Genomic DNA, 26,245 nt, shown 5'->3' with positions numbered 1-26,245 from the left:
TTTACAACTTTCTAGAAAGTTAAAATTGTAGGGCCAACTGGATCTCAAGGGAAAAGGGTATTCCATTATAGACTTTAATTATGGGAATAGGAAATCTAGTTTTATTTTGGAAAAAATATCATGGCGAAATAGTTTTGTTGAGGAAGCCAATAATAAATGGTGATCATTCATTACTGCAAGTCTTGCAAAATAAAATATTGACCAGCAGAGTTAGTGCTATCAATGTTTTTTAGGGAATATTCCATAATTTTCATTCAATTGTTGGAAAAAGCCTCTTTTATATCCACTTTCTGTCTAAATGCTAAAGATGGGATTTAAATCACTGGCTTTGATTTCTCCCTCCATGAGAAGATAATTCAGAGTTCAATTCAGACTGCATTCATCCCATGGCTTGGTATGAGAGATTGAATTTGTTTGCCTGTAAACGGCAAGCACATGCAAGGCAGGTGCAAACATGGCCACTGATGTTTATTCTGGAAAAAAAGAATTCCAGCTATCCTCAAACACAGCTAACAACCAGCTCAATTTTCTGATGCTTGCATTATTTATCCCTTCAGAGGAACTACAACTGTCATGCCTTCGGCTTCAGTGGATTGGCGACTGATTACTTTCTACAGAATACTCTTGACACGCCATATAAAAAAAAGGAGAGAAGTGTTTCACTTTGAGCAAAGTGGTGTCCAGTTTCTGCGTGTCATAAGGAAGCTTCTAGGCTGCACTGAATCAGCTCTTTGCTTTTGACTGACTTTTCTTCAAAGCAAAATGCCCTGCCTTGATGCTTTTAATAGAGGGTACAAAGGCAGAACATGCTGAGGCATTGATTTGAAGTAGCTTAGTCCAGCAGCTAGAGTGGACTCAACCATACTAAGAAAAACATTGCTGCTCCACATAGCCCGAGAGTCTATTGCCCATAAACATGAATGTAAGCAGAGTGGTTTGGCTTTGGAAAATAATTTATTAATGGGCATTTTCAAGGTTTCCTTGAAGAGAAAGAAACTTACCTAGGGAAAAAAGATCCCACAACAATGCCATATATATATTAATATATATAATAATGTAGGATGAAGAAAAAAAAACATTCTAACAAAGCACGAGGCTAGCACCAAATCGACACACACACACACACACACACACACACGTATAAAATGTACTACTTACATTTGCTGCCTATTTATTCTCTTGTCCAATTTTAAGTATGATCCTGGCATTAAAGACCAATTTGGGCATTTTAAAAGAAAATGATAACTTAGATTAATTAATTGCTTTACCTTAATCTACACAGTATGACTTTATTTTATTTTATGATTGTTTAATCCCTTTTGTATGGAAGGCTTACTTCGAGTCAAATGCAGAAGGGATATGCCAGTGGAGTAGTTTAATGCATGGTCTTTCATTTAACCTGGCTGTAATCTATTTAGGCCTTTAAATAGAAACCTTGCAGTTTCTCACTTTTTTCAAAGTAATTCCACTTTAATATAGCAAAACATTGAAAATCCATTACAGAAAAGCCCCTTTATCTACATAACTTGACTATGTTAAAATGTATAATTTTATTTATTTAAATCATTTATATTGAGCCCATTTCTCAACAGTGATGTTGGGCAACCTCGTGTAGAGTGAATTTTAATAATCCAAATAGTATACAATATGAGTTACCATGAACAAGTTCTCCCCATCCAAAAAGAAGCACAATTAGTATATAGGCTGAACTTGCACAAAGTGCACCCTACCATTCCTAGCTACAGCTGCCACCTGTTCTTCAAGCAGAGCTGTGAATTGAAGAGGACTCTCTCTCACAGACACATGAATTTGTACACCAATTTTGATTTGGAAAGTGCACGCTCAGGGAGAATTAGGGATAGAACTAAAGGCAGGGGGTGGAGTTAAAATCCACAGCTACCAAGTTTTGCCAGGGTTGAGATAAAGGCTACCCCTTCTCCCTAATTCCTGATAGCATCCAGGTACCTGGAAAGAATCCTATTGATATTGATTGGCCCAGGATGAAGATATACGAGTGTGTATCATTAGCCTACTGTTCCAATATGTGCAAGGACTTGGTACTTTCACTTTCTTTATCAACTGCAAACCTATGCTTGCTCATGTCTCATTTCAGTTTTTTAAACATGTGGCTGGCTTATCATGTAGAAATGTGTGGTTTTGTGGAAGCAGGGTTTTGTACTTGGAAGAGTACAGCAAAATCATAGAAGTTCTGTTAATATCATCTGAAGTCAGTGAATCTCATTAATGCTTTGTTTTCAAGGGTGATAGTAAGAAAATGGAAGATGTCAACATGTACTTGAGTCTCCCTTCAACCCGCAGCCAAGTAGAGCCTAAACTCTCAACCTTAAGTCGGAGTGCAAGCATTGTCGGAGGGCTCTCTATAAGCTCAAGAGATTCCTTTGCCATTTCAACTCTCATTTGCTCAACTAAGCTAACTCAAAACGGTAAAAAAAAAAGCTAACTATTCTATATTATACTTGAAAGGTATTCTGTTTCTTTTTGAACATGAATATATTCCTCCTCTTTTCTGTAGTGGGTTTACTGGGCCTTTTGAAGTGGCGAATGAAACCTGAGCTCTTGAAGGAAAACTTAGAAAAATTGAAGATCGTGGATGGTGAAGAAATTGTAAAGGTATATCTTCTTTCAGCAAGGGCTTTCTGTGAAAACAGATGCTGTGAATCAGCAGCAAAGTTTTACAACTTGTCATTTTTTATGCAGGATCTGAAGTATTGCTCTTCTTCAAATATTATTGTATTACAGTTTGGTGAAAACTTCGAGATATTTGTGTGTATTTATTGTTTTCTGTAGGTGCAAAGAACTGAATACACGATAAAGATTTTCCGAGGTGATTTCATTGTTAGCTAAGTTAAAAAAGCTACTTCAGGCAGCAGATGTGGAATAGGTTGAATTATACGGGGTTTCTATTCTATCATGCTCAAGTGTCCACTTTCAAGTTCAGTGGAGAAAATGATTTAAGAGTTAAAGTCAGGTTTTTTTTATGTACCATGCATAGGATAAATATCTGAGCACTATTTTTTCTAAGATAGATTATCCCACGTACCAGAATAGTTTCCATTTGCAATCAAAAGCTCATCCTTTTGTAACTGCTGGTGTTAATTCTTCACAGTGTTGTTTCAAGGGACTCTGGAAAATTCTGTATCTTTTGTTAGAATGGATAAAGATAGGTAGCTAGCCAGCTAGATAGCTAGCTCAATAGATAGCTAGAGAGCTAATGATCTTAGAGAGCTAGAAAGATGATAGAGATAGATGATAGAGAGTAGAGAGATGATAGAGAGAAAGAGAAGTTATATACCTTCTTTTTTGTTGTTCATGTCTTTCTTTTTCCCTGTTTTTTCCCCTGCCTTTTATTCTGTTTTGGGCAGTTAACTACTTTTTAGGTTTGTTGATTATTGAAGAAAATTCTAGTTGTAATTTTGTAGATGTATTGAATGGTGCATGTGTTTGCTCTAATCTCAATGTATAGATTTATGGGAAGTATGCTGAATACTAACTAAGAAATTACACACAATAGTTTTCCAATAGATCTGGGGGAGCAAAATACTATTTTCTGGACCCAAGGATTTGTATTATTCACATTAGACACTAGACTGGTTTTAATGACATGGTTTATTCAATATATTGCAACAATATACTGTATACTGATTCTCACAATAAGCCATGATAATTAAATGTCAGTTATCACATTACCACAATATACTAAGCTAACACCAAAGAAAGTAAGTTGTGAAGTAACAGGTTGTATAAACCCAACCACTGTGTTGTCCCTTGCTCCCTCACTGAATAAAGAAGTTACATTTCCTTAATTCCTTCCAAAATTCATGCAAGCAATACTAGAACTGTCACTTAGAAATTGAAGTGACCTTGGACCAATCACTTTCTCTCAGCCCTAGCAAGGAGGCAGTGGCAAACCAGTTTTGAAAAGACCGTTGCCAACAAAACTCCCAGGACGTTTTTCTGAGAATTGGACAAAAGTGTTGTAAGAAAAAAATAAGTCTTTTTTGTTATTTATGTATTTATATTTCATATTTCTAAACTGCCCATATCTCTCTTACATAGTTTGGGAATAGCAGGAAACAATACAAGATGTCCCCATCCAATGTTTGCAAGGCAGGAATTGGGAGGGAGAGAGAGGGAGGGGGGAATTAATTGCATACTTCTACATATGAAGATTGGAATCCTACTTCCTTTTTTTCAAGAAAGTGTTCCTGTTTGTGATTGGTTTAGCACATCAGTGTTAATTAGAGTTAACCATGATTAATTCTTTCCTTCTTTCTTTCCATTTTTTGCAAACTCTGGACAGGTAGCATCTCTCTAACTAGTTTTACTCTTGTTCTCAAGAAACTTCATTTTTTTCAGGCCTTATCCCTCTTTACAAATCATAGGTATAATATGTATATATACAGAATTCTGAGTTTGGCGTGCTTCCTGTAATGTAATATGAAAATGCTGGCCTAAAACATTTTCAAGAGAGCTTTTGAAGGTGGGCACTATATTTCAGCCAGGCCTGATGAAGGCCCCATAGCATCTGAAGAGGCAACAGGCCAAATTGTGAGGGGGAAAGTAATCAGTAATGCTAGAAAAGGTTATATTAATTCCACTAGATTCTCCCACCATGCTTTCTGTTAGATCTGGGAGGATGGTTCAAGAATGGAGGCAAGACTCAGATACAACAACAGCTCTTTATTAGTGACTTCAGATCTGAGCAAAGAATCCCAGCCGCAGCAGCCCCTTATATAGGGCTGGCTGCGGCTAGGCAGCCAATGAAGGCGATTTGAGTTTGCCGCTCTTGGCTGGGCCAATCACGGCAGCCCGTTTACTAGCCAATCACATCAGTCTGTGGTGACCAATCACGATCTGCTATTCGCGGGCCAATCAGAGTTGCAGGCTTTCGAGCCTGCTAGTCCAGAACACCCCTCCCCTCTCGTAGGTAGACAGGTCTTCGTACCTGTCTACCTGACTTACACAATTCCAATTGTCCATGTTCAAATTCGGGTTCAGATGGACTGTTAGCTGGATCTAGCTGGAACGGTGAACCGGTGCCATGGTTGGGACTCTCCTCTGATGCCCCCGGGGTGCTTGAGTCCTCAGCTTCGTTGCTACCGCTATGGCTCCCCGGGCTCGCTGAACCTGCTTGGCTGCTGTTTCTTGGTGAAGTGTTCGTCTGCCCAGGTTCAACTACAGCTGGTGAGTATTGCAAGCCATGGTGTGGTGATCTCGGGGTTAGTTCTGAATGAACAGGTGTTGGTTCTATTTCCAGGCTCACGGCTTCCCCTCCCCCCCTGGTGTCGAGGCTGGGGTCAGGGATGGAAGTTGTAGCCAGTCTGGAGCGTAGCTGGTCAATATGGCGTTTCCACGCTCTGCCATCAGTGGTCAGTAGATGGTAGGAGCGGGGACCCGTGACTTGAGTTATTTGAGCAGGAATCCAGAGGGGATCCCCAGAAAATTTTTTTGCAAATACAAGGTCTCCTACCTTAAAGGCGCGATGCTTGTTGCTGGAACCCAGGGTGTAGGCAGGGTGCAAGCAGTCTAGAGACGATCTGAGTTTCCTGGCCATCAGGAGTTCAGCTGGGCTCTTGTTAGTCATGCTGTTAGGTGTGATGTGTTGAAGAAGCAGCATTCTAGTGACTTTATCGTGGATATTACCTTGTTCCATTTTCTGTAGGGTTTTCTTCGTGAACTGAACCATTCGTTCAGCCCTTCCATTCACCGCTGGATGAGCCGGCGATGTGAGTGCGTGACGGATGCCCCGTTCAGCTAGGTATTGTTCAAAGGCTAAGGCAGTAAATTGGGGCCCATTGTCAGAAACCAGGACATCAGGTAGGCCGTGTGTGGCAAAGAGTCTGTTCAATTTCTTGATGACTGCCTCTGTAGTGGTTGTTTTCATTTTATTGACCTCGAGCCAGTTAGAATATGCATCTACAGTTATTAGGAAAGTGTTGCCTCTAGTAGGTCCCGCAAAGTCAATATGAATGCATGACCAAGGCCCCGTGGGTGTTTCCCATTCTGCTGGTGGAGCTTTTGGTGGGGCTGAGTGGTTCTCCTGGCATCTGTTATAAGAGGCGACCCAGGATTCAATTTGTTTGTCCATACCTGGCCACCAGGCGTAGCTTCTTGCCAGCGCTTTCATACGCACGATGCCCAGGTATCCATCGTATAGCATTTGTAGGACTTTTTTTTGTAGTTTAGTTGGTATGACGACTCGGTCTCCCCATAAAACACACCCTCTTTGTGAGAAAAGTTCTGTCTGTCTGTTTTTGAATGGCTTAAGGGTTTCCTTGGGTTCGTATTCTGGCCATCCCCTCTCCACCCAGCCAAGAACTTGTGCCAAACAAGAGTCTCTTTTGGTTTCAAAGGCGATGTCCTGGGCCGTTAGTGGAGGTGAGGGAATTGTCTCAATTTGTAGTATTGGGAGCGTGGGAGCTGAATCTTCCTGTGGCTCGGGTAGTGGTGAGCGGCTTAAGGCATCAGCATGAGGAATAGATTTCCCTGGGCGATATTTTAGTTGATAGTCGTAGGCAGCTAGGAATCCGACCATTGCATCATTCTGGGGGAGAGAATGTGTGGGGTAGGTTTGTCGCCCGCCAGAATGCCAAGTAATGGCTTATGATCCGTGATAATAGAAAATGGTCTCCCATATACATATTCATGAAACCTTTTAATTGCAGAGACAATAGCAAGGGCTTCCTTATCTAAGTGGCTATAGTTTCTTTCTGTTTTTGACAGAGTTCTTGAAAAAAATGCAATTGGTGCCTCTGAGCCGTTTGATAGGACATGGCTCAGGATGGCCCCCACCCCAAATGGTGAGGCATCACAAGTAACAGCCAAGGGAAGTGTCTCGTTATATTGAATTAGCACTGCATCAGAGGTAAGGAGGTCTTTTACTTGCTGGAAGGCATGTTCTTCCCGATGTCCCCAAATCCAGGAGGCCCTTTTATCGAGTAGTCTACGAAGGGGCTCAGCAACAGTCGCCTTCTGGGGTAGGAAAATGTTATAAAAGTTAATAAGTCCCAGGAAGGCTTGGAGGTCAGTTTTGTTTTTGGGTCTTGGGGCATTTTTGATAGCTGCCAATTTCTTTTCTGTAGGGTGGATTCCTTGTTTGTCAAGAAGGTAGCCAAGAAACTCCACCCTTTCTGTGCATAGCTGGCACTTTTCCTTCTTAACCTTGAGGCCAGCATTTTTCAGTCCTTTGTAGGACTGTTCTGAGACGTTTCTCTAATTGGCTTTTTGTTGGGGCTGCTATTAGTATGTCATCAAAATAGGGCATGACCCCTTTTATGCCTTGTAATAGCCTCTCTATCAGGCTTTGAAAGATGCCTGGGGCTACGCTTACTCCAAACTGGAGCCTGTTGCATTTGAATGCACCACGATGTGTGACTATAGTTTGGGCTTCTGCAGTTTCAGAATCAACTGGCAGCTGTTGATACGCTTGGGCCAGATCTGATTTTGCGAATATTCTGCCACCCCCAAGTGAATGCAGGAGATGCTGAACGACTGGTACTGGATAGGTACCGGATAGGTACTGCTGCAGCGCGTGATTGAGGGTGGCCTTGTAGTCACCACAGATTCTCAAGGACCTGTCAGGCTTTATGGGTGTGACAATTGGTGTCTCCCATCGGGCGTGGTCAATGGGCTCTAACACGCCTTGTGCAATTAATTTGTCCAGTTGCTCATCAATTTTGGGTTTGAGAGCAAAAGGAACTCAGCGTGGCTTTAGGCGAATGGGCGCAATGTCGGGGCAAAGATTAAACAAAATAGGGGACCCCTTGTACTTGCCTAAGTTTTTGCTGAACACTTCTCGGAAGTCGTGGATGAGGGCTGCCTCCCAGTCATCATCTTCAGTATGATGGATGCCTGCCATTCCGATTCCTATTGGCGTGAACCACTGAAGGCCCAATAGACTTGGCCGGTCTCTGTCTACGATGGTGAGTGGTAGAATTGCATTATGTCCCTTGAAAGAGACCTGGAAATGGCAGGTACCTGCGACTGGAATCTGGTTGCCTTGATAATCTTTCAGTATGAGTCTCTGACTGCTGAGGTCTTGGCGTCGGATGTTGGGAATCAGTTGCTTGAGCGTTTTCCAGGATACCATGGATAGTGAGGACTGAGAGTCGACTTCCATGATGCAAGGTTTATTTTTGATGGTGACCTTTACACGGATTTTTTTAACATCTAGCGATGAAGCGTGGCCGATGGTGATGGTTTGATGGGCCTCTTCTCGTCTGGGTGTGCCATTAAACCTTCAGGGTCTGCTGTACTGGTTCCACTGGTTGCTAGGGTGGTCCCTCTATGTGGTGGAGTTGCCATCATTCCTTTTCGGGCTGCTCCCTCTCCGTCTGGGGCTGGAATTTCTTTTGTTTCTGCATACTTTCGCAATATGCCCTCGTTTTTCGCAAAAAACGACACATGGCATCTAAGAATCTGCATTCGGATCGAGGATGGTTTCCCCCACATCCGGCGCATTGGTAGTTGGGTTTACGATCCCGCTGGTCCCATTGCTCACATTCTGACCGGAGTCTGTGGACTTCTTCCTCCTCGCTGTCTAAGGATGACTTGACATCTTCATGATGGGTGGTCGATGTGTACTTGTCTGAAGGTTTCCCAGCATCGTTGGTGGGTTGGCAGTTGGTTCCGCTGGTTCGACGCATTCGTGCTGCTGATTTACGAGTGGCTTCAGCTGCGGTGGCGTCTGCTATGGAATCTGCAAGTGAGATGTCTCCCTTGGCTATGATCTTGCTCTGGACAGTTGGAACTCTAAGGCCAAGGATGATTCGGTCTCTCATGGCTTCTTCAAGATTGGCAAAGCCACATAAACTGCCCAGGTTCCTCAGGTCCACCATGAAATCCCCAACGCTTTCACCTTCACGCTGGTCCCTCTGATAGAACTCATGTCTGCGAATGAGAGTTGGTACTGCTGGAGCGTAATGGTTGCACAGGATGGGAGCAAGGGTGTCCCAATCCATCGTTTTAACTTCACCTGGTTTCGCTAATGCCTTAGCCATCTTAAAAATGGCTGGTCCACAATGGGTTAGAAAAACGGCTCGTTTCTTGCTGGGTGTGGCATCTTTGAGGTTGTTGGACTCTAGGAACATTTGAAATCTGTCCATATATGAGTCCCAGTCCTCGCTAGCTGGATTGAATGGGGCAGGTGGTATAGCACTGCTGGCCATGTCGCCGTCGTTGCGCTCTGTCAGCCATGTGCTCCTTCAGCTAGTTCAAAATCAGTAGACTTCGTTGCCTCCGCATTCCATCCTCGTTGCCAGTGTTAGATCTGGGAGGATGGTTCAAGAACGGAGGCAAGACTCAGATAACAACAACAGCTCTTTATTAGTGACTTCAGATCTGAGCAAAGAATCCCAGCCGCAGCAGCCCCTTATATAGGGCTGGCTGCGGCTAGGCAGCCAATGAAGGTGATTTGAGTTTGCCGCTCTTGGCTGGGCCAATCGCGGCAGCCCATTTACTAGCCAATCGCATCAGTCTGTGGTGACCAATCACGATCTGCTATTCGTGGGCCAATCAGAATTGCAGGCTTTCGAGCCTGCTAGTCCAGAACACTTTCAATAACTAAAGAAAATCACTGAAGAGCCATCTGTCTGGCAGCATGTAAAATTTTTCCAAAACCAGGAACAGCAAGGGACAATTATTTAAATTACCATGTATATATTCATAGGTATGGTATGCATATTTTTGAAAGAGTAGAAGGGTCTTATTCAATAGATAGGAAAATGTCTGTAAATATATGCTTGCATTATATGTCTGGTACCTCAAATTTATCAAATTTATCACCTAGGACTTTAGATACATTTTACACACCTATTAGCCTCTAAGATTTTTTTTTTACAGTTTCTATTGGATTTTTAGTTTTAACTTTTAATGCTGATTCTGTTTCTCAATATGGAGTACTTGAATCCAGGAATATTAACTTGCATTTTAACAATTGGAATTAGCTGTGAATGATTATAGCTCAGAGCTGTGAGTTCCTTTTAAGATGCTTAGAAATTTGGTTTTATATTAAGAGATGGTGGGAGAAAGAGAGCAGTACATCCATATTGGTTTAGGTTAAGGAATGTATGATATATATCATTGCAGATTAAAGAAGGATTAGACATATTTTCCCATCCTTTGTTCCAATTGCAATGTTCTCTTAACTCTCCCTTGCCCCCTCCCTTCTTTTTGATTCTGTTAGAGAATGTCAGATAGACCAATAAATGGATAGAGAATAAGAGACTAGTCTAACTTTTATTATCAAGATTGGATTGGATGAGCTAGATGCAATTTATTTTTCTTAACTGTTATCTGTTGGATCTTTGCAATTGATCAAATGAAATAGACGTGATTTTTTCTGCTGCTTGCTTTATGAAACTTCTAAAAGAACTAAATTCAGTGAGTCTGGAAGAATTACAACACACACAGGAATAGAATAGTATTTCAAGATCACAAGTTGGTTTAAATAATAACACCAACATCCCAGAATTCTACAGTATTCACCTGCTTACTCAATCTAGTACTAACCAAACCAGAACTGGAACAATTTTATAATCCACTGCAGATAACCTGCCTTGTAAAGTCCTCGACAGGGGTGAGATTCAACCAGTATTACTACTGGTTCGGTGATTACGTTTTGCTCTATAGAACCTGGTAGAGCTGGTAGCATCCCACCCTTGGTCCTAGATCAGAACATTTATATCTTATGTTGGGCAATAGAACCACAACTATCCAGATACATTCTGCAGTCAGATGCATAGTTTAAGAATGAACGATTCTGCAGTTTTCTTATTCCAACGTATTGCACCTCCATGCTTTCTGCTTTCTAAAGCCTTCATGCTGAATTGGGCCACCCAGTTATTGCAAGTGAAGTTTAAATTTGATTTAGTAAACTAGAAAGTGAGCCATACTTTACCTCAAAAGAGCCATCTCCATGCTCCTTGTCCTCATTTTGAGCACCATTTTCCCAGTGAAGAAAGTAATTGTGTGCAAAATACTGTTTGGAGAAGCAGTAGCATTAATGTGATAAAGCAAACATAACTCATTTTCTCTTGATCAGAAGCTTTATGCAAGTGTTCTTTGGGGACATTCACCTTGATTAAAGTAGAATCAGTGAGCTGCTGTTTTAGCATTCCCCAAACTTATAAAAATGCTAGGCATGCCCATTTGTAACAATCACAGATCCCCTGATTCAAGACTTTAGTCTTTAATGCATGATTAACTCATAGTAAGCACAATATCAAGGCAGGGTGGAAAGACAGCTTGCCTTTGTTAGTACAAATAAAACAAAAAACAAACAGAAAATGTTCTCATGGTTGCAAGGATAATAAAAGCCATTCAGTGATCATTCCCTTCTCTGTTACATGAATATCATAGTTTTGTTTGGAAAATATTTGAGTCAGTGGCAAAATCTGTTGCTGTCATGGTTGAATTCTTTTTGTGAAGTTAAAGCAAAAGTTATAATGCTGCAAAGAATTTAAAAATTCAGTCTCTTAATGGATAGTTCCTTTCCAAGAGGAGAAACTGCATGATCACCAAGGAACAGAACAAGGTGATTAATCTCTGTTTTTTTATGCAGTCTGCCAGACGACAACAAACTAAATTGGGCCAGATTATTCTATAGTGGCTCTTATATCTATGCACTTAAATGCTTATTTCTGACCCTAAAAATTAATATTTCAAACATTTAACATTTTAATGAATGTTTAGAAATATTAGGTAATATAAGTGCTTTTGTTTAGATAGCAAGTTTGGACTTCATAAATTACTCACAATGTCTTATTTTAAACACACATCAATTTACCTTTTAATCATCATCATGCCTCAAGGCCTACTTGAGAGGGACAACAGGCAGTCCCCAAAATTCATAGACTCAACAGATCATGGAGTTGAACAGGATCTTAGAGGCTACCTATTTTAACCCCCTGCTCAGTGCAGGGTCCCTAAGAATATTTTTTGACAAATGACCATCCAGCCCCTGAAAATTTCCACAAAAGAGAGCCTAATTACTTTGTGGCAGTTGTCCAAGGACTGAAAGCTCTTATATGCTGAAATTTCTTCTGATATCAGTCCTAAATATGCTCCCTTGGAGTTGTAACCCATTGGTTTGGGTTCGGGCCTCTTGGATAATAGAGAATAAATCAATTTGTTCTTGTGTTAGACAACTTTTCAGATATTTGGTGACTATTTTCATATTTTTACCCCCTCCATTCATCTGTTTTGTAGGTTAAATATATCAACATCTTTTACTCTTGCTAAGAGGTTTTAGTTGCTAGACTTCTTAATCTCTTGGTAGCTATCCCCCAAATGTGGTTGAGTCCTTCCTTTATAATGTGGAACAACCTAATTTAATTAAGTTTTAAGTCACCTCCATCGTCTATATATTGGGATGAGTCCCCAAGCTAGTGCTGACCAGATAAATATTCTGCAGTTGCCATAAACCACACTTCCTAGGAATTTTGAAAAAAAAAAATCCTGCTAGATTAAAAACCCACTTTATCCAGCACAAAATGGCTGAACAGATGCAGCCGTTCATAAGGCTCATAAGGACAAGAATACCTTCTACCCCCGTGTTCATATGGATTGATGTTTAATCCTAATTCCATAGGTAGCAAAAGGTCAACAGGATTGACAGTGACAGATTGATCATTCATGATTTTCTCTTGTTTAAGAAGTCATTCACACTGACAACCATTTTTTTCTGATTTTGGTCTAGTTTGTCACTGTCCTTTATAAGTGGTACAGTAGTATTTTTTCCATCTATGGTATTAAAATTAATCAGTTATGAAAAAATACAAATTATTTTGGGTTTTCCCAAACATCCTACTTATTTGGCCATTGTTTTCATTGGAAAGACAAGTAACTATTCTGCTTGGGACACTCACAACATTTGAAAAAGGCGAGGGGTATATTAAAGTTTCTAAGCAGTACAAATGACACCTGTTTTCCCATGCAGAATATTCAAGTGGATCCAGGATGTATAGTAGAATAAAGCACCTATATCCCATCATAGATTCCCAGGTATTATCAGATTTAAATTAAATTATATGCCCTATTGATGGACCTAAGGGATAATGATGAATGATATCAAGCAAATTTGTCCCTAACATTGAAGCGTCTTATAACCAGGTGAAGAAAATAACTGAATTTATAGGGAAGGAAAGAGGAATGTTCATTTTATTTTCATTTTTCTTTCCCCATTTGGCTAGGAATATGGATAATAGTGTAGAATACAGAGAGATAAGAGAGTGATGTATCATTTCCTGCTGTTGTGTTTCAAGGGGCATTTTCTCCCCTTCCATTCAATGACCTCCTATTCTCTGAGATTGTTTGGACAAGTCCTTGCAGTTTTCTTGCCATTTTTTTTTCAGAAATGGTTTGCCATTGTCTCCTTCCTAGAACTAAAAGAAAGTAACTGGCCCAAGATTGCTGGCTTCATGCCTAAGGCAGAACTAAAACTCCCAGTCTGCTATTTTCTAGCCTGATGCCTTAACCATCACACCAAACTGACACAATACTTGGTTATAAAATTCATCCCTTTTTGGGAAGGGAACAGTATTACTGAATATTCACAGTTACCCACTGTTAAAAACAACTGCTATGGGCTTTAGAAATGTTAAGGAGACGTGCTGTTGTCTCCTTTTGATAATTCACAGCTAAGATGCTAAACTTAGCATTAAATACAACATGATAATTGTGGCTGTGCTTGTTGGACTTAAATGTGTGCTCTGATGAAAATAAATCTTCAAAGACATTGTGAAGCTCCAGGTGACAGGGCTATCAGGATGAATTCTTTGAGGTTTGAAACACTTTCTCTGGGGCTAGGTGGGATGTTTTCTGCTTAGACAAATCAAAATATTTTTCAAAGAATTTTTATCCTGTCATAGTGCCAAACCTATTAACATATTTGCTTGTTCTTTTCATTCCCTCTCTCCCATTCTGTAGTTCCTCCAGGATACTTTAGATGCCCTATTTAATATCATGATGGAACATTCTTATAGTGATGCATATGACATTCTTGTCTTTGATGCTTTGGTAAGGATTACTGTATCAACTCTTTCAATCAATTAAGCTCTTTTCTAGCATTCTGCCTTTTTTTTAGAAACATGAGCATGATGGCTTCACTTCTCATCCATGCTATAATTAGCCTCCTTGCATTGAGGGTAAACTAAACTAGGAAGTCTCACTGCATTATGTGGAACTAGAAACATCAGAATTATATATTTCAGGAGATAGTTATTAATTAAGTCCATATTGGAGTCTCACATGTTTAGATATTAATAAATCAATGTTAGGTAGAATGTATGCTCCATGTTGTGATTTTTTTTCCATGTGAATCTGAAAAATCTATACCTATTGTTTCCAGCTTCCCCAGATATTTGGAATTTTGCAGTACAACTTTCCTCAATGTGCACATTTAAATACATTCCATAATATATATTTAAAAATAAAATAAACCCATACATTTTTTCTTAGTATTTTTAAACATATATATGTTTAAAACTGCAAATACTTTTATGACATATTTGAATGCTTGCTTCTCAAATAAAGGTTCAATTTTGGGCTAATCTTACCAAGTCCATTCATTTTTGTGTGAATTTTTGATTGGGAATTGAAAAAAATATTCAATTCACTGCAGTATATAGCTTTTTTTCCATATCTTTGTTGGCAGTTGCATTATATCCATTTCCTGTGCAAGCTTTAAATCTCTATCTAGAGAGCCACAACCAACATAAGAAGCTTCCCCTCTCACAAATTTCTGCTTGGTGTGCTCCAAAAATCAAGATGGCAGCCACAAGAGTATAATCAAAACTCCATCTGTTTTTTTTTTATACAGAAGAGCTCACAGGCTCTTGTTTCTTTCTTTATTTCTTTGCATGAAAATATCTGCACTTATCCTTTCCAAGTGCTTTGCCAAAGTAAGCAATCTGGAATAGGAACAAGTAATTAATTAGACACTAAATGTCACCAATACTCTGAATTCAGTGGAGTCCATAAAGAAGAAATCCCTCTCCACTGTTACTTTAAAAACAAATTCCAAGTGATATTTTACATATGAAAACCCTTATTCTGTTGATGTGTTACAGATTTATGTAATAGGACTCATTGCAGATAGAAAATTTCAGCATTTCAATACTGTACTGGAGGCTTATATACAGCAACATTTCAGTGCAACTTTAGCCTACAAGTAAGTATATAACAATTCTGATGAGGAAGTCAATATGTGAATCCCCTAAATCATATTCTATCCTGCTGTTTGATGCATGTAGAAGAGAAAGTGTTGGAAATGACTCCAGATAACAAGAACTTGGAAAGGTGAAAACACAGAGATTTTATTTATAAGCTTAAATCAAAGCATACAAAAGGGGAAAAAGCTGTTTGCAAAGAGCTGTAGGATCTTAGCTTATCTCAACATGAGGTTTGAACCAAGAACCACACCTTGAGATTTCAGAACATTACATTTTATAGTTTTTCTATCCCGATGCCCCCCATGCCCCTCCTACATCGGGTCCAGTAACTGAGCAGAGCTAATCCGAAACACCTTATGGAGACCACATCATCTCCTTCAACATCTCCCAATGACCACCCATCACATATTTTGCCAACATCTCTCCAGCCATCTTAGAACAACATCATGATTATATGCATCTCTAACATATTCACCTATGCAAAGTAAAAGTCTGGTTATAACTTAAAATCACAATGTGCCAAGATTAAACTTAAGTAGATGCTTTGAAAAACAAAATCTAACTTCAATTGATCAAGAAAGTTAGGGCAATGTTTATCTTTTATTATCTCTTCTCCTATTGTCCTCCTAATTGATCACTTTGGTATACATACCAATTCCTGGAGGAAATAGGGGTGGCATTACTTGAAACAGGAGGATGTAATTGATTGCAGGTACATATTTAAAAATGAGTAAATGCATAAGAAAATATATTTACAGCAGGATTACATCAAGATAGCAAATGTCTATAAAGCAACTATCTTCTTAAGGCTATAATATACTATTCTCTTCACCTACATTTTATTTTTGAATTTTCTTATTACTTACAAAAGGAACAAGGGAATTTCTTCTTCACTTCTTCTACACTGATTCTCCATGGATTATTCTAATCCTGGCAAAAAATATTCTCCATGCAACAAAAAACTAGAAATATATTTATAGCGGTCCTATGCAAATTATTTGGTTCAAAGAGTTCCTAACCCTCTTCTTAAATATTATTTAATATGCATTAATTATGGCTGCCCTCCAGAATCATCTTGCATGAAAGATAGAAATAATATTGAATAGCTATGCTGTATAATACTTGCATTTGAATTCCAAAATAATAATAATAATAATAATAATAATAATAATAATAATAATAATTTGCCATGTTACAACATATATTACATATATTTGCCACTCGCACTACTTAGAAATCTAATTTGACAATGATAGTTTTCCATTTGTGTAACGTGTTGTCCTGATTTCAGGAAATTAATGGCAGTTTTGAAGACTTATTTGGATATTTCAAGCAGAGGAGAACAGTGTGATCCTATATTAAGAACGCTAAAAGCTCTGGAATATGTATTCAAGTTCATAGTTCGGTCAAGGACTTTGTTCTCTCAGTAAGTATTTGATTTACATTTCTTCTTAGGCATAAAATTTGCACTCAGGTATAGCATAATTTTCTTCCATTTGGTATCCCCCAGATAATAATTCTTAAAGTTTCCAATCTGCACATTTTTTTGCCAATTTCGGCTTTATGAAACTATCTGATGGCCATGGTGGCTCAGAGGTTTGGGAATTATAGATCTTAGCACCTAGAAAGTGCTGGAAGAGGGTGATTTTCTGCTAACAGTTTGGCCAAGTATATTATCAATGGAAATGTAGGTATGCCAGGCTTGAGCAGGGCTGTTATGTTGGCAACTTTATGAACTCATTCATGTAATTACTTCTAGCAATAATATGAAAATGGATTTGTCATCTTCTGTGATCATCAGAAGATACCAAATAGTTTGCAACTGTTATAGGTTAATTAATTAGAGAGCTTAGTATGTTGACTCAGAATTATGTCCCTCTGTATTCAATGGTAGTTGTTGCCAAGTTAGTGCCCAAACATGCAATTGAACCAATTTGGACATATATTTTTGGACTGAACTGTTACAATAAATTGAAGGATCAGATTGGTTTGGTTACAACATAAATTCAAAATAATAGCTATTTTTTCCTAGTTGTATACTTTCTACCTTGCTGTTTCTGACTTCCTCCCTTTCTAGGTGTTTTATAGAGACGTATTGTCCAATTAGCTGTGTGCACTGTACAACCATGGATCCTCTGAAATAGATGTATAGATTTTAGAAAATTACTTTAAAATTGAGATAATTGAATTGTAATATGTTAGACCAGAAAGAAGGTGTAATTACGTATTGAACTTGCTGTGTATTTGAAACATTTGGTAAGAAGCATTTTTTGATATGATGCTAGATATACTTTTCTTTGAAGACTCTGTTCAGAGCTCTGATATTTAAGGTTTCTAAAGCTTACATCATTAGAAAAGTAGATGTAAGTGGCAAGGCAGAATGGTTCTTCTTAACAGAAAAAAGTTCAAAGACCATGAATAAAGTACAGTTATTAGGGTATGAAATTTGTTGAGCAAGATCTCACATTGATCAGAATAGTTTTAATAAAGCAATGTGCCTGGGAGACAGTCCATAAAGCAAGGCAAACAGTTTGTTCAGGCAACGGGTATCATTTTGCAATGTGATGTGATTGCACAGACAGCAAAAATAAAAATATTTTTTATCACAAAATAGGCTCACATCTTGAAAGATCTCAATTCACTATGATCTGACTATCTCATCTATCCTGTCTGTCTGTCTGTCTATCTATCTATCTATCTATCTATCTATCTATCTATCTATCTATCTATCTATCTATCATCTATATCTATTTTTACTTAATATTGGGATTCCATAGTGGCATCTTGGATGCTGCAGGCATTGTTTTATGGTCTTCTGATCTGTACAATTAGATAATTAAACCAGAGGCTCCACTTCTTTCCTTAAACACTTTATTTTGACTCATACCATACTGTAAACTGCTTCTAACAATCTCCAGATCTTTAAATACCTTCAAATTCTCTCTTGATGTGAGATAAAAAAGCAAAGGACAGCTTGCATTGTTGGCCACGCAATTTTCTGATTCTGGGCCATATCAATATGAAATATTTCAGAGAACCAACTCAATTAAATGTTAAAGATATTTTGAAATCCCTAAAGGATATACTATCCAGGACGAAAGATATGCACTCAATATCTAATTGATTAAACAGATTAATTGGATAGATACTGCATTTACCATGATAAATAAATTCAGTTGTTTTATACTGAAAATACATGCAAAAAAACATGGAGACCATTTCTAAACTACATAAAAATTTGGAAGAAAGGTCAGAAGAGACTGAGATGGTACATAAAGAGCACCACACTAAGCAGCAATTTGTTGCCTGGGTGGAAATTTTCAATCCTTATTAAAATCAACAGTGGTCCTAATAACATTTAAAAAAGAGCAAGAGAGAAATTCAGCTCACCATTTTAATACTGTATAGCAATCTCTCCTTACTATAATTGTGTTCTTCTGAATGAACACATTACAGTTGTCAATAGGCCCAAAGAGGAAAAAGGAGTCTAAGAATCCAATCAAATGTGCAATCAACTTGTATATTCATTTCAAGCCTTCGCCTTTGATTTGGGATAGTGGATGCTTTCTAAGTATTACTTTTTTAGCAGACATTCTTTTTTCTTAAATGCACACTTTTATAAATAAGTCCAATTAAGTTTAGCATATAAAGCACCTTCCAACTCTACAGTGATGAGTACACTATGAAATCGCACAATTACATTCTCTGTCTCTGAAGAGCTGTATTTGGAGTATTCTAGAGTGAAGGTTTTTGATGTGAACCCTTTTAGCTAGGCTGTGAATTCTTCATTTAGACATAGTTTCCGATATATCCTTCCATTTCTTTTCTCTACCATAGTGTGAAAATCTTGAAATGCCTTCTCTAGAGGTTTGTATTATAATTTCTGTTTTCTTGTGGTTCCCCCCACCACCTCCCGGGCATGGTGTTTTATTCTTTTTCTGTGTTATTTTTATTTTCTCCTCTTGGTATATGCTTCCATTACCATGGTTGCTTCATCTGAAAAAAGTTAATTAACCGACTTCTCCCCGCACAGTCTTCATTTTCAACATAGCAAATTTTCATTCATACCAAATCATTTTTTTTTCTTTTCATCTGAACCATCTGCACTTATGCTTCTAATCTTCTGGAATTCATCAAAGGATGTTCTACTACCACAATGGCCCATTTCTTGAGTAGCCTTGTAAAACATTGTAACTGAAGTTATGTAGGGCAGGAGTGCCCAACCCCTAGTTTGTGGACTGGCACCAGTCCATGGCATGCCAGAAACCGCTCTGTGCAAACAAGAGAAGCTCCATCCATGAGTTGCAGGCCCCTTCCAGTCCACGAAAAAAAAGCTCTCTCCACAGAACCAGTCCATGGTGTTCAAAAGGTTGGGGGTCACTGATGTAGGGTAAGCACAATGGCTTATCCTTCTACTTTCATCAGACATTATTTTGTCAGTCCTGACAAAAGATCCCTTTCTGGTTATATATTGTTTTCTATGAGCTTCTACAGTTTCACCAAGGAAACTAGCTTACTTTTCAGCCATATCTGAATGATTTCAAAAAGACCGTCCTGATTCAGATTGCAATCCTACGACTGATCATCCATGAATGTTAAAACCACACCTCCCTCCTCTCTCAGAAATATTACTTTTTTCCTCTGAGTCTCAGCTACTTCAGCCATCAGACCTCTTAAAAATGGGAGAAGTCTCCAGGATGTTTTTTGGGGGCAGAAGCTAAGTAACTATCTGTTAGTTCTGCAAAATTCAGACACAAGTTCTGTGAAGGCACAGAGAAATACAATTAGAGGTAAATCAAAAGTCCCTTATCTTTTTTTATTTTTAGTAGAGGTTCGTGTTTACAGAAAGGAGTAAAACAAGATCATTAACTCCATTGCAAACAGGGCCAATCCCTTCATGGATATAACCTGTCATGCAATGATGAGGCAACATCATAGGGAACAAAGTGGACAAGATAGAATAACTGGGTATACAGATCACACTAAGCTCATCTGTGTTTTATTTGGAATATAATGTGTGAACTTTCTATTGTGTTTTATCAATGATGCCTTGGTATTATGTGAATTTCTATGTCACTCTGACTGGTATATGGCTTAGTGTGATATATGAAGCTGATGTCTTGTAATTTGATAAGTAGTGAGGCTGTTTTCTTCTTGCTAACTTTCCCTAGAATATCAGATTTATTCTGCTGTTACTTTAATATTTTCTTTTTCCTAACAAAAAATGGGCAAGGCAACCAGAGCACAGCATTTGGGTTGAACAAGTAATTGTACAGTCTCTTTGTCTGACAATTGTTTTGTTTTTGCAGGCTTTCTTTGCAAGACTGTAGTATAATATTCTTTTATTATTCTTTTTTTTCATCCAGGGTTTGGCTTTATAATACATAGATGCATTTATGAAAATTAAAATCATATTCCTTTGCAAAGTGGGAAATCAATTCCTAGCCTCTCTAGGGAGCTTCATTTAATTGTTACTTGTGATTGAAGCCTTCTTTAGCTCTTCACACTGCTGGTTCTATCCCTAAAGCAGGATGTATGATTATCCCTGAATATTAGGCAATAATTGCCAAGGGACATCTATGTGATACAATATATGTCTTTAATATATGTGCATTGCAATAATTGTGGCAATTATATTTAAAGTAAGGGAACAGGACTGGAAGGGGATAGGACCAATAGGCTAGGTTCCTTGTCTTGAGGCAATTTTTCCCAACCCGTTTTTCCAGATATAAAGGAGTTACAAATTGCAGAAAAATAATTGTATCCTTAAGAGGTGTCATGTTAGAAAGCAAGTATAAAATAAATCATCATATTCTTTAATTGCACAATATCTGTATAGAAGCAATTCTTTGTGGTTTGAAGAAATATGCAGATATTTTTGGATTATATGAAATAGACAAAATACTTAGTGCAAATATTCTTGAAAGTTACCATCATTGCAGATGGTAGCAACTGGTCATTGGTGTCTGGGCTCAGAAGCAACAGTACATAAATAGTCCAAATATGGGAGATAACAGCTTTGGAACCCACAAGCCCAGCCTCTACCCCGTTGAGGCTTTCTTGTACAATGCAATACAATGCAATGCAATGCAATGCAATGCAACACCACACCACACCACACCACACAATAATACAATACAACACACAATACAACACCAAGGCAATATGGAAGCTGAAATTTTTTTCTGATTCAGCAGTTATTGTGGGAACTGCAGTCCAAAAGACTTGGAGGGCATTAGCTTTGCTATACATAACTTAACTGGGATTTCCTGTCAGAATATTCCCTTCCTGGAAACTCTTCTATTTATTTGGCTTGCTTTGTTTTATGTTCATGATATCTCACTTGCTTTGTGTGAATTAGGGAAGGAGAGTGGAATCTTCTAAAAGAATAATAATGATGGATTGCCGATCCCAATGGCTGCCTTTTCAGTAATAATTTGCAGTACTGCTCCATCCTGTAATCCAGATTCCATTTGTAATCTGTCTTTTGTTGCCTTGCCAAAGAGCCCTCAAATATCTTTACCTGGACACCAAGGCTACATAAGCCTTCACCTGTTACAGAGTCATGGCCACAAAGCAGACAAGTCCATACCTTCTCAGGTAGTACAATTTCCACAAAGTATTGGTAAAAAATTAATGTTTTGGTTACATTATTATATGACTGTGTTAGGAGGACTTCTGAGAACTTTGCTTGGAGGACCATAGAACTCTACACAGACCATTGCTTGAAAGCTAAGCCTACACAGGCCATTGCTTGAAAGCTAAGCTCAATATTTAGCCTCCCCCAAAGCATATTAGCTCTGTAGGCTTGAAAGGAAAACATCCTGTTGGAAACAGAATACCCTATATCACCAGGCTTGAAATTTTGGGCTTGGACAATCTTGAACTATGCCGCCTACGGTTGGACTTAAGTGTAGTACACAAAATTATCTGCTACAATGTCCTACCAGTCAATGACTATTTCAGCTTCAACCGCAACAATGCAAGAGCACACAACAGAAACAAACTCAATGTAAACCGCTCCAAACTTGATTGCAGAAAGTATGACTTCAGCAACAGAGTGGTCAATGCCTGGAATGCACTAACTGACACTGTTGTTACATCACCTATTCCCCACCCCTTTAACCTTAAACTATCCACTATTGACCTCATCCCATTCCTAAGAGGTCTGTAAGGGGCATGCATAAGTGCACAATCATGCCTACTGTCCCTGTCCTATTGTCCCCATTTATTTGTCCCCATTTCCTGTATTCTTACTCATGTTTATACTTATACCTATTAACTTGTAAGCGATTGACAAATAAAATAAATAAATAAAACATCGGCTCCCATTCTGAACTATTGCCAAAAAAAAAGGCCCTAGTTGCGTCCATAGTTGAGTGATTAGCAGGTCCTGAACTCAGCTTAAGGATGGCTTTACTTTTGTAGCTGAAATATTTACACACACACACACACACACACACACACACACACACACACACACCACAAACACACTGTGAATAGCTTTCCAAAAAGTTGTTCACAATTTTTAAAAATCTCTCCCGTTCCTTGAAAAAAAGCTTTTTCCTAAGAATGTGTTGGGTTTTACCATGAGGAAGCAGCTTCTGATTAGAATTCTCAGAATGTTTTTGAGAGAGAAAGGTTTCCTTGCTGATTCTGTCCCCACTTAGCAGTCTGTACATCATCTCCATGAGCATGTACAATTCTTCTGTCTGAATGGAGGCCATAAGGGCCGACAAGAAGCGGGGGGATAATAAGCAGTAAAATGATCATTTTTGTCCATTCAAAGCTGATATCGCATATGTTCCAGATATACCACACTTATGTTATTACTTCTGTTTCTCTATTGTACTATTAAAATGTGTGGAGTACTATGACATATGCCTAATTCATTATGTGAGGGTAGGTTGAATTCTTCTCTAAATAGAAGTTCTGAACAAGATAGGCCGTACAATTATATATATATATATATATATATATATATATATATATATATATATATTTCCCTCTTTTGTTTCAGCGTCCCTGAATTTTTAGATTTATTTGCTAATAAAGAAGATTAAGTCATGTTTAATGACCGTTAATAAGTTGAATATAATGAAGGCCACAATGCTATTATTATCTAATGTAGATCTGAAACAGCCTTAATATTGCTTTTAATTAGCAAGCTTTGAATGTTAATTTTTCTCTGCAAAGAAAAAAGAAAAGAAAATGAAAAAAAAACCCAGATGACATTTGATTCAATAAATTATGCAAGCATGTATTTTTAACATTCTGTTTTGGAAACATTGTGGAGATATAATAGTCAGGGTGGCTGGTACCCCAATTCACCTTTGATGTCTCTTTTGTTGTTATTTGATTTTACCTAGGGCGCTTTCATATACCGTTTCTGTCCTAGGAAGATTTGACCTCTAGCATGAAAGTGATTGGCCCTTGCTTTCCTGAAAAACAAAGGTGGAGGGGCATAGCAGCCAAGGAACTAACATATGCTTATCAGTTATTAATCATCCATGACTAAACTATTTATTCTGTCATTTAAGGCTTATAAATAGTCTTAATGATGAATTATATAAATAAGAGTTTAAAGACTATTTATTTTAAGTAAAGAACATTAACAGAATAAAATCTAATAAGGATAGAGAAGAAACTGTGGTTACTGTGGTATCTGTGGTTAGTTTTGAAGCAAACCAATTTGAAAGTAAGACTTTTTAACCAGGTTAACCCAACCCAACAAACAATTTTAGGCAGTTAACAATAAAAACACTTCGAAATAGAAAGGGAAGAGATGAGAAAAGTACAACTTGTTACATTTGCTGTATAAAGCACAGGACAGTGTGATCTGACTAATACCTTTAAAGGAGAATGAGGAAGTCCTTAATTAGTTATTGGAAGAACATCCTAAATAATAGAGTACTTATTTATTGAAGCAAACTGCCCACTGAAGTTGTAGGATCTGTACTGGGAATTTTTTGAGAATATTTATCCAGATAGCTTAAGGATATCAAAAGTTACCTCCTTTGGAACACTTTTGGTTCTACATTTTAAACAGCCCTTAGACAAAATACTTCCACTGGGATCTGTCAGAATGTTACATCTGCATCTCCATGTAGGTTTTGCATAGATCCCTTATTTAGCTTGCCCATAGGGCTTATAAAATGGCCTAACTTTCTCGTGAAGAAAAAGAGATTGAGAGGCATTTCTGCATCAACAGCTATCATCATAGATGGATAGGGTTGGAAAGGAGTTTGGAGGACTTCTAATCCAACTTTCAGTCCAGGGCAGAAATCTTTATATCATTCCGGGCGAATGGCTTGAAAATCTCCAGTAATAAAGCATCCATGATTCTAGGAGGCCCATAGCTTTCTCATTCAGGAAGTTTCTTCTTAGATTGAATATGGATTGTCACACTGTAAAACCTCCCCACATTCTTGTCCTACCTGCAGGAGCTATGGAGAAGAATACTGTACCCTTTCCCCTGCAACTCCTCTTCAAGTACTGCAAACAGCTGCTATCATATTTTCCCTTAGCTCCTTCCCTTTTAAGCTTACTTTGATCAGTTTCTATAACTGTTCTTTGGAAGATTTAGTTCCAAGCCCTGTGTCATTTCTATTCTTCCCTGCATCATTTCCTTTTTTCTTGCATCGTGGTGGTCAAAACTAGACTCTTTATTGCAAATAGGTCTGACCAATGCATCATGGGGTGGAATTATCACTTATATTTATTTGTTTAAAACAGTTATGTATATAAATATTACTTTATGTTTGGATTTTTTTTTTGAGGGATTCTCAAATGTAAGAGATTTTTATAGGAGAGATCCTGATTGGCTCATTAGTCAACTTAATAACAATTCAAGCTTTTATTACAGGATTTAATGCTTTATTAAAAGTTGAATGAATAGGAATGAGTAGGAAAAAATATATAAACTTGTACAAATAGGAAAGTAAGCAACAATGTTCAACTAACCTTGTATGAATGCCAGTTAAGAACAAAAGTATTCTTTAGTTGCATACTAAAGGAAGCAAGACATATTTTATCTAACTTGTTTTATTCAGAAGATACTGTGATTGATGGGGAAGGATTGATAGACAGGCAACTGAGAAGAATCCCCTCCTGGGATTTATTTTGTCAGATGGGATTAATTTTAAAGAAACTATCCTCTATTTGAATATGAATCAGAGAACTTCTTTCTTGACTTTCATTTCAATAATGCCAGGGGGCGGAATCAGTTTGATGGTCAGAGACGAATAGTCAGCAACATACATTTAGAGCAATAACCTTGCCAACTTTAAGATATGTGGACTTCAACTTACAGCTTTCCTCATTCTGCATGCTAGAAGTTCTAGAAGTTAAAGCTTACACATCTTAAATTTGCTAAGATTGAGAAACACCTATTTAAAGAGCAGTGTGCTCCAGTCAGGAAGTTGCATTAGATGATTCAACTGGATGATAATGATGTTGATGTTGATGATGCTATCCATTCAGTTTTGTCTGGCTCTTGGTGATTCTATGGGCCAGGTCTCTCCACATCTTCCAGCCTTACACTATTTCTTTGAATTGTTCTATGCTCTGGCTGGTGTCAGCTTTGATGGCGCTAACTCTTCCAGACTTTTCCAGACTCTTCCAGACATGCTTTCTCTGGTAATCCAACTAGATTTTGGGCTAATTCCCTAAAAACTTTAACAGGAGGGAGGAGAGTGCTGGATCCTTGAATAGACCTAGAAGGTTTTTTCTTTTTAGGTATACAACATGCATCTGGTATAATAATATTCAAAACCTTCTCTTGTTTAACTGAAGTTCAGGTTTGAAATGCTATTCTGTATTTTTTTCTCCCCTTTCAGACTATATGAAGGTAAAGAACTGACAGAGTTTGAAGAAGCCATGAGGAGAGTTTTTGAGTCAATCAACAACTTGATGAGAAGTCAACATAAAACAGCTATTTTATTACAGGTTTGCTTTTTTTTTCCTTCGGTGTTTTAGAACAGTGTTTTTCAAACTTGGCAACATTAAGATGTGTGGACTTCAACTCCTAGAATTCTCCAGCCAGAATTCTGGGA

The 26,245-nt window shown here is 38.1% G+C and overlaps 1 protein-coding gene across 1 annotated transcript in view; it reads left to right on the top strand.

The window, feature by feature from the left end:
• The window catches only part of DOCK2 (dedicator of cytokinesis 2), a 316,322-nt gene that overhangs the window by 48,012 nt on the left and 242,065 nt on the right, over positions 1-26,245 (top strand). The window contains exons 18-23 of the mRNA XM_087924559.1: positions 2,261-2,444; positions 2,534-2,631; positions 13,948-14,037; positions 15,090-15,190; positions 16,483-16,617; positions 26,030-26,138. Coding sequence (XP_087780685.1) covers positions 2,261-2,444; positions 2,534-2,631; positions 13,948-14,037; positions 15,090-15,190; positions 16,483-16,617; positions 26,030-26,138 — 717 coding nt within the window. The remainder of the gene's footprint in view (positions 1-2,260; positions 2,445-2,533; positions 2,632-13,947; positions 14,038-15,089; positions 15,191-16,482; positions 16,618-26,029; positions 26,139-26,245) is intronic.

The sequence above is a fragment of the Pseudonaja textilis genome, chromosome 2 (assembly GCF_049901715.1).
Source record: "Pseudonaja textilis isolate UNSWEBS1 chromosome 2, rPseTex1.2, whole genome shotgun sequence".
NCBI lineage: Eukaryota > Metazoa > Chordata > Lepidosauria > Squamata > Elapidae > Pseudonaja > Pseudonaja textilis.
Note: the sequence above shows the minus strand (reverse complement) of the source record. Positions and strands in the feature narration are given on the sequence as shown.